The sequence below is a fragment of the Branchiostoma belcheri genome, unplaced genomic scaffold (assembly GCF_001625305.1).
Source record: "Branchiostoma belcheri isolate BF01 breed outbred unplaced genomic scaffold, Haploidv18h27 scaffold95, whole genome shotgun sequence".
NCBI classification, from domain to species: domain Eukaryota; kingdom Metazoa; phylum Chordata; class Leptocardii; order Amphioxiformes; family Branchiostomatidae; genus Branchiostoma; species Branchiostoma belcheri.
Window position 1 is genome coordinate 677,273 of NW_017804631.1, and position 16,384 is coordinate 693,656.

Sequence of the window (16,384 nt, forward strand, 5' to 3'; positions counted from 1 at the left end):
CCCTACCGTCACTATAGAGCTAGAGAGTTATCTATGGAGGATGACACTAAGGGTACTACATGTACATGTACAATGCAAATGAATGTATAATAAATGCCCCACATTCTCAGAATGTTTCAGTCATTTTTACAGTCACGCCTTCCGCCATGGTTTACAAAAGAGAAGTCAAACCCTTCAGACATTTCATTATGTACATTTCATTATGTACATTTTGAAGTTATGTTATACCCTGTTTCAGTGTTCTTTTATATTTGTAACTTGCAATTAGCCTTCGGGCATGGATTTGCAATTAACTAAACTTTTCATTATTAAATTAAGTTTCAGAGACTATAAAAAAGAAACCTTTGATTCCTTCGCATTTTTCAATCCCTCCCTATCTGCTGTATAGGAGAGGTAAGGCCACACCAATTTGATTTGTTGGTTCTCGGATTTTTTCAGAAAAAATATGAAGCGACAGGGCGAAAAATTAAAATAAAAACAGGTCTAGGCATCCTATTATAGGCTTAAATGCTATGGAATGAGCCATGAAGTCAACACAAAAGGCTGGGTTAAAATTTAAACATTGAATTTAGAACTTTTAATCAAACCACTGCAATGATAGATGGGAAAACTGTAACAACTAGGAAGAAAAGGACTTTCCTCAACTGTTGGGGGGCAAAATATGAGCATTTTTCAGTTGATTCAGGACCAGAATCAATTTTTTTTTGCAAATCAGAAAAAAAATGAAGAGGCGAATCCGAGAACCAACAAATTAAATTGGTGTGGCCTAACATAAGCATGACGGACAGCTACAGAAGCATAGCAGCAATAACATACAAGAAGACAATTTCGTTACGAAATGTGAATAGACGCGGACATAGACGAAGACACTTCCGCATATATATGACTGTGATTCAATAATAAGCACAATTTTCTCTTGTGAAGAATAATATCTCTATGGCAGACACTTTGTACCTAGCTACAGCTATAGGCTATGTCAAAACATAATAGACAGATGGGGTATATTAGCAGTGGTATTGTCTAACACTATGTCCCTACTGCGATGGTACTGCTTTTACAAGCACAAGTATGCAACATTAACCGCCTGAAAATACAAAGATGATAACTGAGCTGGACTGTAAGTTGATGTGTTTGCTTCAAAGAAAGTACCAGACAACGCTCTTTGTCTGTTCAAAATGTCTCAGCATCCAGGATGATTTTGTAAGTGTAAAATGTTTGCATCCAGGTATGTGTTTTGAAGTATAAGATGTTTAATGTTAAGCCGTACCGTTTGGTGGTGAAGTCGATCGGTTTCCCCTTGAAGAACCACTGCAGCTCGGCATCGGCCCGGGACACCTCCACTGTGAACTCTGCCCTCTCGTGGAGGAACACCGTGCACCCCTTCATCAAACCACGGAACCTGGCCGGGGCCTCTGGAAGGTGGGAAAAAGTGGTCTTGTGGTTTCTTTTTGCTTTCCATAACTTGTAAACCAGCTTTAGGCGTAACACACCAGTCTCTTACAGTAAGTACAGGCTGCGTAAGACCGGACTGTAAGGTTTGAACCACTCATACCTGGAAGGACCACGGACCACTATTACTTTTAAACTTGCAAACCAGCTTTCGGCACAACACACTAGTTTCTTACAGTAAGTAGAAGGTGTGTAAGACCGGACTGTAAGGTTTGAACCACTCATATCGGGAAGGTACCCTACTCTTCCTTTTCATGAGGTGGGATCTTCAACGTGCTCGAGGTGTGGCTCTCCTCAAACACGGGACCTTCGACTTTACGCCCCATCTGAGAATATTCGAACCAGTGACCTGTCGATCCTGTGTGTTATAGCCTAGCCTACTCAAAATATGCTTTTAAGATCGTTTGGGATACTTACTTTTGACGACAAGCATGGCACTGGAGGTGCAGTCTCCAACTACAAGCTTGTACTTTCCCTCGTCGTCATGTCGGAGATCTTTGATGGTCAGCATCACCAGATCTCCCTTGTGTTCCATCTTATACCTGTTAACAAGGAAACATACTTGGATATAAGAAAGGCCCTCGTAAACGACCAATGTTTTTCACCTGGAGACGTTTCGGAGACCATATCTGTCACCTTCCTCAGGGCAATAGTAACTGCTTCTGACTGTACTTGGTGACAGCGAGTTCCACTATGCGATAGTTCTAGAAAGAAATGAGTTTTGTAACACCATCTAGATTGATACCTCTGGTACTTGAAGGCATGGCTATTTCTTGTTCTTTTCTTGAGCTGGTATTAGGTACTTTAGTTGGTACTTCCTACCATTTTATTGAGTCATAACAGCATGATTGTAGAAGCAAGCCTTACTTCTGTCCAGGGGTGAGGATGTCCAGGTTCTTCTCCCACTCCACCTTCAAGTCCTTGTCGTTGATAACTACTTCTGCCATGAACGTGACTTCCTTTTCCTGCTGACCCTCCACATCTTCCAGCTCCTTCACGATCTCTGCAGGCTTTAACAAAACATCAACAGAGCAACATCTTTTATTAACATGGCTAGGTAACATTGTCTACCCCAATAAGGAAACAAAATCTTACCAGAAGATGTAACATTGTCTGCTATGATAAGAAAACCGTCTTTAAAAAAAGTAGAAGAGTCAGCCGTTTTATGACAAGAAACAGTCTGCGTTGAGATGAATATGAGATAAAAGCTTAGTCTGCTACGTAGCTACTGCTGGATCTATTTCTATTCTATGTCGTAAGAAACAACACGATTGCGTTTCGCTAGTAACTAAAACTAGTTGCAATCCTAATTTTCCTAACATCTGATGAACAACCACAACGTCGTTTACCAGCCTTATAAACTCATCTTTTCATTTACGACACCTGGCATAAAACAAAGCAGTACATCATCATAGTCAATCACATACAAGTTTACAGGTGGCAAATAAATAGAGATAAATGTTGTACATCTCTATTTATTTGAACGTGGTCCTTAGAGACAACAAGGGCACGTCCCGTTAGTAAGTAAACGAAATCAAGTTGTAATCCTAGGTGAGAGAATTTCTTTGTGTTGGATCAAAAGTTTTAACTTTAAACAAGTTGTAAAATCCTGATAATTCTAGAGTCTAAACCGCTATATAGACAGATAAGTGAATGTACTGTAGAAGAAAAGAGAAGATCACTTACAAATTAGTGGCGAGCATTGAAGGTAGTGGGCACTTCCTCAGCCTTGCCGCAGCAGAAAAAGCCCAAGGCATCTCTCCGCCCAGTACAGGCGACAAAGAAGTCGTCGCCTTGCTTCCTTTTGGTGATCTTTCAAAGTGAAATGAACTGGTCTAGATGCCCAGTTTTGCGCTCTGATATCAACACAAACTTCAAATCTAAACGGTAACATCCAACAGGGCGAATGTCGGCCATCGTCGTGAATATTCGGCGTCCGATTGAGCAGTTTTGATTGGCTGGTTACGCTACCCTTCCCTCGTGATGTCGTCTTCGTGAATCGTCGGCAACTACTCAATTGGATCGGCCTGGAATATTCACTGATCGATGGATCGCGAGAAACCGCGGCGGAGAACAGAAGGAAAGAAGTGGAGGGGAAGTAGACATTTTAAAAGCATGCACAAAGTTTAAGTTTAGATCCTAATGATTGTTGTTATATTACATCGTGGAATGAATGGGGTGAAATATAACGGTAGGTATAGAAAGGTATGGAAGGTCTATGTTGAAAGCCTGTGCTGTACAGCGAGGCATTGTTAGTGACAATGAGTTGCAATGGCAATGTGATGTACATAACGCTTCTGCCTGTCAATGAAGCCTTATTGAACAGAGTAAGTTTACGATCGTCAGTCTTCGTAAACGTTTGTATATAATGTATCTTATTGGTACCAAATTTGATATGGCTACAACAACATTCAAAATCTATACAATTTTCTTTTCCCAGATGATTGTGTATGCTCTGGCTGTAACGAATGGCATGTGAGTGTGTAAGTGGAAGATTCTGGTATTCAGACAAAACCATTGATGTGAGGTACCTACTTTGAGACTTCGATCCTTTGCAGCTATCTATTGAAACGAATTCAATGTATATAGCGTTTGAGATGGTCGTAAAAAACGCCTCTGGCTATCATGGTAGTGACCAACGAAATGGACATATATTCAGAGCGCAAAACTGTTCCAGTCTTCCAATACGGACTGGTGTTCGGCATTACCTTCTTCGTGCCCAAATCGTTTTCATTCAAACTGCAGTTCTTCTTCATGGCCTCCTCCAGTTCGCCGCTGTGGACTTTCCGCTTCAGAAGTGCCCACCATCCTTCTCTCTTGCTGCCTTTGGGGGCCCACTGTACGTCCCGCGTATGTACACAGACGAAAGGTTGAGACCACGACTGAACATGTTCAAGAGACAGCCTAGCGAGCAATCTGTTAGTTAATCTCCTATGCCTGGTGCTTTTGTTATAACTATGGTGCCATACGTATCAGCCTAATGGTGGCTATGGTATTACAAGCTGTTACTAAAGCAGTTAAACATTGTTCGGCCGTGGTCTTCATACTTTCGGACACCATTTACATGCAGTACTTACTCTTCTTATTGAAGCATCTCAGACCCTCCAGCATCAAGCGTTTTATGATTACATAACCATAGTCTCACCATTGTCAGCCTCATCCGCTGCGTTAGGTACCATGTAAATGTTGTAAAAGTTTTGAAAGCTGGTGTATCCAGAACCGTGCTTTTTCCAGAGCTGTGCCTGAGCATAATTCTAGATAGTGTGTATCCAGAACCGTGTATCAAGAACCGTGCTTTATCCAGAAACATGCTCAGTCACGGCTGTGGATAGTTCACACGTATCAAGAACCATGCCTGGGGGGAATTCTATGTTCTTGGACAATCAGAGACTATTCAGAGCTTTGCCTGGAGCTACCCCTAACCCATTCAGGCATAGAACTAGATATCCACGGTTCTGGATACGATAAAAGCTTTGCGTTCAGAGGGAAAGCTGAAGCAGCTGAAGGCCGCACCTTTTTCTTCTTAATGTGGACGTGTTTGAGCAGGTTCCTGAAGTCCGTGATGCCGTACATCAGAGCCACACGCTCGTAGTCTTTCGGGTCCGTCTTCTCCAGAATCTTCAGGACTTCCTCTTCAGAGATATCCTTCCTGTCTGTGGATCGTCGGCAAACGTTAAGTTTAACTCAAAAGGAGTTGGTCCTTATGAAGGATGTTAACCACTAGAACCATAAGTGTAGGTATATCTATACACTTTTAAGTGTCTTTAGTCTCCATGCAAAATACTCTTTGTGCGATATTTTTCCCGGAGTCACTGGTGAAGCCATTGGAATCTGGCAAATGGCAAAGACAACGTATATTTCACATTTATGAAAACTTGTCTATAATATTAGGAATGAAAAAGACATCAAAAGAAATACCTTTGACGTGGAGAACCACTGCACAGTTTGCTTGGCCACCGGGGTTGAACACGTTACATTTGTAGGTTCCTGCGTCGGCCGGTCGTAGTTCCTGTAACAAATATTGAGAAGTATAAGTCCATGATTTCAACTTGTGGGGTCGTGAGGCGTAACGGCAGAGCGTTCGGCTCTGAACCAAGAGGACCCGTGTTCGAACCCTGCCATGTTACTGATCTTGTGCCATTTGGAAAGGCACTATACATGACTTTCCTGAATGGAGGCCCGGCCTTTCGTACTAGCCACAAAAATTCAGCAGAATCTTCAGCTAGTTGAAGGCGGCTGCCTCAAAATGAAAGAAGAATAAGACGGGGGAACTTTGTGCCCTACTTGAGCCCTTGTTTCGCTATCTTCTCAGTGGTTTTCGTGCATACCTTAGATTTGTTCCGTTGAAAATGAACAGACGCTTTCTTACCTTGATGACCATGACATCTTCCTTAGTTTCCTCGTCAAAGAGCACGTGGTAGCGAGGACCTTCCTTGATCTTCAGAAATTTTCCCTTCTGCCATTGGATAGTTGGATGTGGGTCCCCGGCTACCTTGATCCTAAACTCCTGGGGCTGACCTGTATGTATGATCAGACAAAGATTGTAACAGTATGTCTTCCTTAATGTAGGTCTGTCATGTGTATTTGTCCCGGCCAACAAACTCCAGGGCCAACTGCCAGCTAGTTCCCGGCCATCTTCTGGGACCTATCTTCGTGTGTCTGAACTTTGATAGTCTGGGGTTGGGGAATTCTTTCCACCAAGGTGCTGTCCCTCAACTGTAAGGATACAAAAGCAGACACACACACCACACACACACACACACACACACACACACACACACACACACACACACACACAGACATAAGATACTTGAGTTATACCCAAAACCGGAGTTGTGACCCACGCACAGACACACACAAAACAATGTACCCTTTCACGTTTTCACGCAGGTTAAGAAAAAAGACTAGGACGTACCATCAATGCCAAACAGCTCCGCGGGCTTTTCCACTATAGTCGCGGCCATGCTTCCGCCTCCTGCTGCCGGTGCTGCTGCTGCCGGTGCTGCGGCTGCTGCCTTACCCTGCGCTGCTGCAGGAGGTTTCGCCTCCTCCTTAGGTTTCTGAGCTGCGTTTTCCTGTGCAGCCGCTGCAGATTTGGCCACAGACGCTTGTGCCTGGCCTGGCTCTCCTGCAGTCTGTTGGCGATAGTTCAAAGAGGAAACTGTGAGGATCTCGCACTTCAGAAAATCCTGTCTTTAAGCGCATTTCAACGCACAGAACTTTCACACAGTGTTCAATGAACGCCTAAAGAACGGATTTTGTGTAGACAGTGTAACAAGCACAAATGAAATCAGATCAGATAATATTCTGTAGCTACCGTCCTTTTCTTCATCAAACTCGTGGAAACAGCATACTTTTCTGATGCTCTAATCAACCAACTTATGGGCCCTATCATTCTCTAAATGTGTATGGGGGGGGGGTCTTAAACATTCATCAGTAAGCTTACCGTCTGCGCCTGTGCCTTTTGTGCTTGAGGAGAACCGTTCACAGAGGCAGCGGTGGAGATGTCATCAATGATGTAGCGAACCTTCCCGCCAACTAGTTGTTCTGTGGAAGAAAAAGATAACATCGACAATGGATTTTTATTGCAGCATTATCTGGCCCCATTGGGTCAAAGTGCACTATTCTATGCTCTCTCTCTCTCTCTTTCTCTCTTGTTACATCATAACTGATGGCATTGAATATGAGAACATGTCATCATTTTAACGTTTGAGATAATGAAATGTTATTTCTTATTCACGAAAACTCGAGACAAGTGAAAGACATCTTTAAAATGTTTACCTCGACATCTATATTCATCATTTTAAACATAACCAGTTCAATCAATCATCGCATCTATTAGGAGAGCCAATGCATATAGACATGACTTTCCTGGGTGTTCTATTTTCGGCATATTGGACCTACAATTGGTCCTGTTGACCCCTAACCTCTTAGCGTCTAAGTGCACGTGTGTCATCCCACCTACTTCTGAGGTGACCTCCAGGACGCTTCCAGATAGGTTCTATCTGGTTCTGGAGTGGCCAGTTACGGAAGAAAATCTGTATCGGTAGAAGGCTGGTATAACCGCCTTTCGGTGTAGCTCACCAGCTTCACAGGCAGCTGGCTGCATTACACCGAACGACTTGTTACTGTGACCTAACCGTTGAACTCTAAACATTGTTTAAAGTTATTTAATGATGATCTTTTCCTTGCTACAAAAATGTCTAGAATTTGTAACCTTTGGGCATCTGCTAGGATGGTGTCGGATGATAACAGTTTTTCTATTTTAATGTTCAAAGATTATATCAGCATCGCTCCTGAATATTCTCAGCCGTGAGGCCCGTTCAAAAATACACCGGTAATTGGCTGAATTGGATTTGAATAGCTCGCAGCGATTTAGAATGCTGACGATGCATACCGATGTCCTTGTGAAACTAAAAGTGAAAGATAGTGATTCTAAAAGACCTAATGTTTTGGTCCAATTAGCAACAGTTATTTCTTCACAGCAGTAAGGAATGGGCCTTCATTTGCAGTAAGTCCCTAAGACTTGTCATGTTTACGTTGTACTGTAAGTAGGAGGCAGCAGCAACAGCTGTGACGCATACTTGCAGTGTTTAACCTAATTACAATCATTCATTGATAAAGTCAGTGAAGTATGATAAGGCCTGTCAAGCAAACTATGTGAAAGGATCCCGTTTTGTCAAATTTTGATTGATTATAGACACTGTTGGCTGCTTGATTAGTTTTGCTGTCAGACGTTCTCTAACGACGTGAAGATATCTCATTTGCATATTTCCTCACGATCTGCATGGCCACAGCAAGCCTTAGAGGAAGTACAATATCATCATGACATTTTACGTACAACGTGAACCTTGTTGGCAATACCTTCAGATGCCTTATAACAACTATGAAACTATCTATATACATGGATTCACCATGGAAAGACTGTTTCACAGATGTTTTTTTTCAAATAAGTTTCTGTCTGGCAACTTTGTTGAAGCTTATATGACATTTTAATGGAAATACCATGTTAGCGCCATTAGGATAAGCCTTAGAGGAAGTACAATATCATCACGACATTTCACGTACAACGTGAACCTTGTTGGCAATACCTTCAGATGTCTTATAACAACTATGAAAGTATCTATATACATGGATTCACCATGGAAAGACTGTTTCACAGATGTTTTTTTCAAATAAGTTTCTGTCTGGCAACTTTGATGAAGCTTATATGACATTTTAATGGAAATACCATGTTAACGCCATTAGGATAAGCCTTAGAGAAAGTACAATATCATCACGACATTTCACGTACAACGTGAACCTTGTTGGCAATACCTTCAGATGCCTTATAACAACTATGAAAGTATCTATATACATGGATTCACAATAGCAAGACAGTTTCACAGATGTTTTTTCAAACATGTTTCTGTTTGGCAACTTTGTTGAAGCTTATATGGCATTTTAATGGAGATACCATGTTAGCGCCATTACGATATACCTAAGATGACACATACCAAGAATAGCACTGTTACACTTATTCCATTCACGTACTCAGTGTCATTGCTCTAACAATGTGTGGGTATATGCAGATATGGAAGAGCCCCGCCCGTCCCTCAGTTCTGCCTTGTGCTATTTTGGGGACATTTCTGGCGTGGTTTGTGTCCCTAAGCAGTGTGTCTGCCTCCAGAGCTGCTCCAATAGCAGCGGCGTGTGAGCATGCCCACAGGGTCTGCTCAAACTTCCAGATGACCTTGTACTGTTTACCAATATGTGTTCGTGAAACTATTTCTAACCATTTGCAGAAGTCTTTTATAATTACAGATTTCTATTGATGGACCACGAAAAGTTGTCTTTCAAATACTTAGCTAGACAAGCCAATATACAATGAATTTGTAGTGTAGACGTGTAGGATACGTGCATATGGAGTGCGGTAAATTCCTTTTCATGCTTCCATAAATGCACCCTATATTTATAGTTTGCAAATTCATACCCAAAGGCTAAAGCAATATACATGTACAACGTGTACAACATACATAAAGAATAACAAGTGACTACTATGTTCAAAACAATTGACTATTCTATTCAAAATATAATCTAAACTTTTTAGGCTTCATTTTTTTTTGGAAGCTGTGGAAGATGAAGTGTGACAATTCTACAATGAGTGGGTTTTGAAAGGTTAACAGGATTGTAGTTTTCTTTTCAAGGTTTGGAAGTATATGAATATATATTGTTAGGATTAAAGTAGGGCATAGCGTGAATTATACCCTGTCCCCATAAGACTGTGGACATGATCAACATTGTTATTCCTTATAAAAGACATCTTTGTAATACCAGTAGTCTCTGTATAGTAAACCCACTATGGAAATCGTGGTTAAAACGGTTAACCTTTGACATGAAAAACAGCATGAAACAGGCTACGGGAACATATCCATTACAAAAGTTTACAACTATAGTTTTCCGATAATATGAAATGTGAAAACATTAACGTAAAATCAAAACTTTAAAAAAATTCATGACCTAAATGCCTTGTAAATGTACGTGAAACAATAATTTCAATCTATACGATTCATAGATATATTTACTCAGCTGGCCCATTATATTTACTGTATGTTACGGTGCTACGTTTAAAAAAAATGCCAGAACGTAAATTAATTGAGTATTAAAACATTGGATAGTTGCCTAAAACAACCATTTAATACGTGTATAACCATAAAATACCGAGGAGGCATACTCAGACTATATTGAGTTCGCAAAGATATGATCCAGCTTAAGGGGGCAATCTTAGAAGCTTGATGTTTTAATCCCTTGATGACCTGCTGCAGGCTAGCAAGTCCCGACAAAAACCGCTGTCTTCAAATCCCCCGACACCCTTCCACATTCTAGACCATTTTGAGTATGTTTAATTCAATATTCCTTAGGTCTATGTCTTCCTCAAGAATGTGTTAGGATACATAAGAGAGTTACAAGTCTTTGAAGTCAATATGAGAAAATCAGCATTGTAATTTAACGGAATGTTGCTAATCTTTCAAAAGGCACAGACACTTTTCAAAAGACACAAACCACGTGGAGTTGGCTCAGTCTAGTTTATAAAACACCGTGCACTGTTATTGACGACATTGACAAAGTGCTCTTGCAGTCAGATATAACACTAGCTACGGCGATGTAAACCAGGGAACAAATGCCCAGCTAACTAGCACGTACGTAAATAACTTAAACCCGACAAGGTCTCCTCAGCAGCCTAGTCGACGACTGCAAACCGTATCAGACTCGAGTCTCACGTACTAAAATATCTTAGAGGTTTAGCAAGAGACAAACGACAATGGATTGAACTGTACAGAGACATACACTGATTTGGTCTGGCAATTGTAGTTTAGAGTTAATCTACTGCTAATTCACAGACAACAGACACACAGACACACACACGTGTGCCCGCGCGCGCGCATATATCACAAACCCCATGAAGTTGGCTTAGTCTAGTTTATAACACATGCTGCACTATTATTGACGCCATTTGCGAAATGCTCTTGCACTAGCGATGCAAACCATGGAACAAACGAGTAACTAACACATAAGATAAATAACAGGGAGGCCTTCACATACCTTTAACGGCAAGTCTGGCTGTGGTGGTAGACTTGCCGGCCGGGTTGGACGCCACACACTTGTACTCTCCAGACGAAGATTTGTTGACTTTCTTGATGAGGAAGCTGACCTCTCCTTTCTCATACGTCACCACGAAGTCCGCGTCCGAGCGCAATTTTCTGGCCCCTCTGCAAGAGTCAAAGACATGCCGTTCAGAACGCAGACATTGCCAGACAGTAGGGCTGACACTCAGGCCAACTTCTCCAAACTTACAGAGACCACTGGCAGACAGGAGTACATGTTACCATTTCAGAAATGGTAGGACTGGGCCGCTAAGATACCAGTGACAACATTCAAACATGAGATCACACTTGGCTTTCAAAGATGAAAGATCAGTTGCAATCTTCGTCGGCTCTCTAGAATGTTTATTTCATAGAGATGTTCAACATTACTAAGCATAATAACTGGAAAGTCTCTCAAAGGATAAGCGGCTAGTTCATTATTTAGCCTGTGTCTTGGTGGGTTCAAACAATTATTATGCATCTTAATTCTAATCAACTTCTTACGAAGGTCTTAACATATAATTAAATTGCTCTACTAATCAGGACGTGGTTTCTTAAGGATTGCAAGATCTTTCAGGCTCTAAAATTTTGTTTCTTTACAACTAAAATTAGTTGCTCGCGAATGCTTTCACCCAGGAGGCTATTCATGTTATTAAGACTGATCAGTTAATATCAGTTGATATCAGACTTTGTTTGTTAAGGATTGCAAGATTCTTAAATGTTGTTTCTTTATAATTCAAGAGTCAGTTGCTTACGAAAGTCTTCACACAGAAGGCTACTCATTTTAAGATTGATCCGTTAATCAGATCTCAGACTTTGTTTCTTAAGGAGTGGAAGATCCTTCAGGCTCATGAAGATTTAGTTTCTTGCCTCAGCTGTGAAGCAGATTGCCACGTCAGCTACTGTTGAACTGTTTCTATTTTTGCGTGCAGCCTTGCGTGACTGCAGGCTGACCTCGACGGAGTCGTTTGAACCATAAAAAGACGTTAGTAAGAAGAGCGGCACCAAAACGTCCCACCAAATGTGTCGGCAATGAAACTTATACCAAGCGCTTCATGATTGAGGATTGAGACATAAGTTTGACACTAAAAAACGACAGCAAGAGCTACAATCAAAATGCTCGCGGTTCTAGATCCCATAGAGCCACGTAGTAACATCTTATAAGGGTTAGTGTTTCCCATGATTTAATAGCTTGTAGAAAGGTCATATAATTCATCCATGCCTTCTACTTCTTGCTTGTACTTCTTGAAGAAGTTTCTACTTCAAGCATCAGCTACCCAGCTGTCAGATACTCATTCTGAAGACTGCAACTTTTCCAATAATTCAAAGCCTGACAAGTTTATGGTTCTGAGTAAGAGGTGCTAATTGATGCACTGCCATCTATCTGGTCAGTCTTATAATTATTTAGACATTTTCACTGCAGAAAAGTCCTGGTTAATGTAGCCAAGATTGAGCGGCTCTTTGGCTTCCTCTGCCTGATATTCATGATGCCAACCACCGAAGTTGACATCTAGGGAAGCCTGTACCGTGTCTGGGTATGTAGTCACTGGATGGCCATTGACGCCGAACATCCAAGTCCCTTAAACTTGACATCCTACATGCTACACATTTCAGAGTGCTTTCTTCAAGCGTTAGGCAGTCGCGCGTGTCTTTGGTCAAAGGAAGAGGCATTTGCCATCCATTGCTGCCTGATGCCGTTCTATATCTATAGAACATTAAGTCCAACGTCTTAGTGCTAAGATGCATTGCAATGGTACTACCAAACCATCTCTTGTATCAAGGATTGTGTCTTATGGCACACATTCGTCGAGCATTGAGGAAAGAACAATTAATGCAGAATACATTTTCAATAGAGTTCCAAAATTCGTAATACAGTCATTGACATATTGATGTGACTTTGGACAATGTCATGTTGACGCTTCAAACCTTTCAGGTAATAGTACATGCAATAGAATTAAAATAGCAATAAAATTGTATCATTAGTGCTTGATAAAGGTAATCCTAAAGGAAAATATGTCATTTCAGGCCGTTGTTGCCTTGAAGAAGCTCTCTGTTCTCTGGACGTTTTGTTAAGATTCAGTGGCGTTCAATGATCTTCAGCTCCAATCATGATCCATACATAAATCAACGTTACTGATATAATTTTCTCAACTGAATTAAATGCCTTTCCACACCGCCAAACACGGCCCTTGGCTACTCCAGTCCATTTTCCGACTAATGACTAGCGTCCGGACGCGTTCACTGCTCCATCAGTCCAATTATATAACCCTGCTCGCGGCAATGGGCAGTCTGGAGATGCCTTAGATGTGGATGTGTGATAAAGAAGACTCATCCTGAAGGCAAGTACTTCTTAATAGTCCTGATTCATTTTGGCCTCCGCAAATCAGTCTTTAAATGGTCAGTTGCTTGACGACCTAAAATCATTGACGTGACCTCACCGTGCCTATGATATAATGAAGTCGTATAAAGTACAGAAGTATGTTGTGATTGTCATCTCGTCATCTATTACTGTTTCTATAGCCATGGTAGACCAGCTGTGATCTTGCCTCTAGACCATCTACACAAAGATTTATTGCAAGATATTTTCAGCACATAATTATGTAATCATAACTTGAGCATGGCGTGCCCACCATATAATGAAGTCGTATAAAATACCAAAGTATGTTGTGATTGTTATCTTTTTATCTATTACTGTTTCTATAGTCATGCTAGACCAGCTGTGATGCTGCCTCTAGACCATCTACACTAAGATGTATTGCAAGATATATACAGCACACATGTAATCATAATTTAAGTTTGTCTTTGAGGTCGTATTAAGTACTAAAGTATGTTGTGATTGATCTTTTACTACATCGTTTATCTATCTTTATCGAGGGTAGCAGAGCTTAGTGACTTTGCCTCTAGATCATATAACCTAAGATCTATTTTAAGATATATCTAGCACATATGTTACGTGATTATAAGTTGAATTTGCCTTGTCTATAATATAATAAACACTTATAATGTATCGGTGATTGTCAACACCATACCAATACCAAGGCACTGGAACACATGCATATTCCAATAAAAACAGGACCTTTCTGCTGGTATTTGCTATAGGTATAACGTTTTGACTGCGTGCATACCACCCATCTTTGTAACACACAAACACAATAGAGTATACAGTCGTATCTGCACACATGTTTTCTAAACGCTGTGGGATGGATTGGCGAGGCTCTTGGTATATTCCAGGGCCTTTGGCGAGGTCGCACTCAAGATGCTTAAGTCATCCAATTTAAGATCCTAAAGATCCTTAGACATGTACGTTCTTAAGGCAAGATTAAGTCATCCAATTTAAGATACCTCTCAGACAGGCATGTTCTTAAGGCGGGATTAAGTGTGCTTACTCTCCGGAAGTACAGGAGGAGATTTTATCTAGACTATGCGTGGCTGCCATAACAAGCAACTGACCACTCGCCATTTGTGATGAAGCTTGAATGTGTTAAACCCACCACTTATGCGTGATCTGATCAGGGAACTGAGGAGGTTTAGCGATGGCACGCGCAGTGATTGGGAGATTAGATTTTAGTCTTAATAATGATGAAGAAGTTGCAACTTTATGACTATTGCATAAGAAAAAGACAAGGTACTTTAAATTTCCCCCATTTCCAACTAACCAACTAACCTACAACTGCCCAAGACTTCTCAACAGGATAAGTTTTACATATGCATGGGCCTTACATCAAGCATGGGCCTCAGGGTCTCTGCTTTAATACTCGTGCCAAAGACGATCCACGACAGTGTCCACGACAACACACAATGATACTAGTAGCAGATTTTCAGTTGCCTCTAGAGCCTGACCACAAGTTTAAGTTGAGCTGATAGAAAAAATTGCATCTGGTGTCTTTTAAAATCTTTAAACACAGTGGCAGTCTATACAGTTGATAATCACACTGAAATTCTATACGATTACCAATCGTTAACATTTAAATCACAGTTACAACAGGTACACGTGTCGGGTAGGTTTGAATAGTGACAATGAACTTGTCCACACTGACCTGTACCAAAGAACGTCCGGCGGCGGCTGTCCGGTCGCTCTGCACTTGAACTCGACACTGAGGTTGCCGCCTGCTTCCTGGAATGGAAAAGTCATATACAGGTGATTTCTCTAGTACATAATTTCATCAGATTGCTGAATAATATAATAAGTAAAGTTTTACATGTGGGGTCGTGTGGCGTGACGGTAGAGCGTTGGGCTCAGACCCAAGAGGTCCCGGGTTCGAATCCTGCCCAATGAACCGATCTTGTGCCCTTGGGAAAGGCCTTTTCCACGACTTTCCTCACTCTACCGAGATGTAAAATGGGTACCTGACTTTGGTTGGGGAGGTAAAAAGGGCCCCGCCTTCCAATACCGTGCCCTAGACTCACTGCTTCTACAAGCTCAAAAAGGCTACGGGACCTTTACCTTTAAAGTTTTACATGAGCCGATGTTTCGATGACCGTCTGTCATCTTCATCATGGCTAATATGACTGTTTTGCTGTGTTGCACTGAAGCTAGGTGTTACTGTAACACTGCAGTCCCAAGCATATATCATTTCTCTTCCCTTTTCATCCTCAATTGAGGTGATGCCTTTTCATTATGTTGTCCAAATTTATTATCACTTTTGAAAGACGCTTATTTATACTTGGTCTATTATACATAGTCTATTTTCCATTTTTACTGTTAAATGATTTGATTCTCATATCATCTATCCTTTAGTCTAATTATTCGCATTCTGTTCTTCTTAACATAATTCACTTGGTGACATGCTGTTCCATTCTCTGCTAAGCTATCCTCCCATCTTGTCCGCTGCAAGCCCTCTTTCCTAATCCCTGATTTGACATATGACCGACAAAGATGTTGGAGCGAAGCCAAAAGATCATAGGGATCACCAAATCCTTAAATAAGCCGGGGCCGTTGGCATCCTTGGCAGAGACCCTGGATTGATGCTCATCTCATCAATCCTTTAGTATAATTATTCAAACATCTGGGCACCACAGATGATCTGACAACCAGTTTTCTCTACTCTTCTTGGTTTTCTGTTCTTAACGTTTCACCTAGTGCCATTCTACTCAGTTATCTTTGGTGTTATCTTTCCATCTATTCCGTTGCATGCCCTCTTCACTAATCCCTGATTTGACATATGACCGAAAACGATGTTGGAGAGAAGTCAAAAGATCATCGGGATCACCAAATCCTTAAATAAGACGGGGCCGTTGGCATCCTTGGCAGAGACCCTGGATTGATGCTCATCTCATCAATCCTTTAGTATAATTATTCAAACATTGGGCAT

At 41.3% G+C, this 16,384-nt stretch overlaps 1 protein-coding gene across 1 annotated transcript in view; it reads right to left on the reverse strand.

Moving 5' to 3' along the window:
* The window catches only part of LOC109461700 (obscurin-like), an 88,717-nt gene that overhangs the window by 58,839 nt on the left and 13,494 nt on the right, over positions 1 to 16,384 (reverse strand). Inside the window, 11 exon segments of the mRNA XM_019758086.1 lie at positions 1,268 to 1,412; positions 1,867 to 1,991; positions 2,317 to 2,459; positions 4,158 to 4,286; positions 4,963 to 5,102; positions 5,368 to 5,458; positions 5,819 to 5,967; positions 6,365 to 6,584; positions 6,896 to 6,996; positions 11,032 to 11,198; positions 15,110 to 15,186. Coding sequence (XP_019613645.1) covers positions 1,268 to 1,412; positions 1,867 to 1,991; positions 2,317 to 2,459; positions 4,158 to 4,286; positions 4,963 to 5,102; positions 5,368 to 5,458; positions 5,819 to 5,967; positions 6,365 to 6,584; positions 6,896 to 6,996; positions 11,032 to 11,198; positions 15,110 to 15,186 — 1,487 coding nt within the window.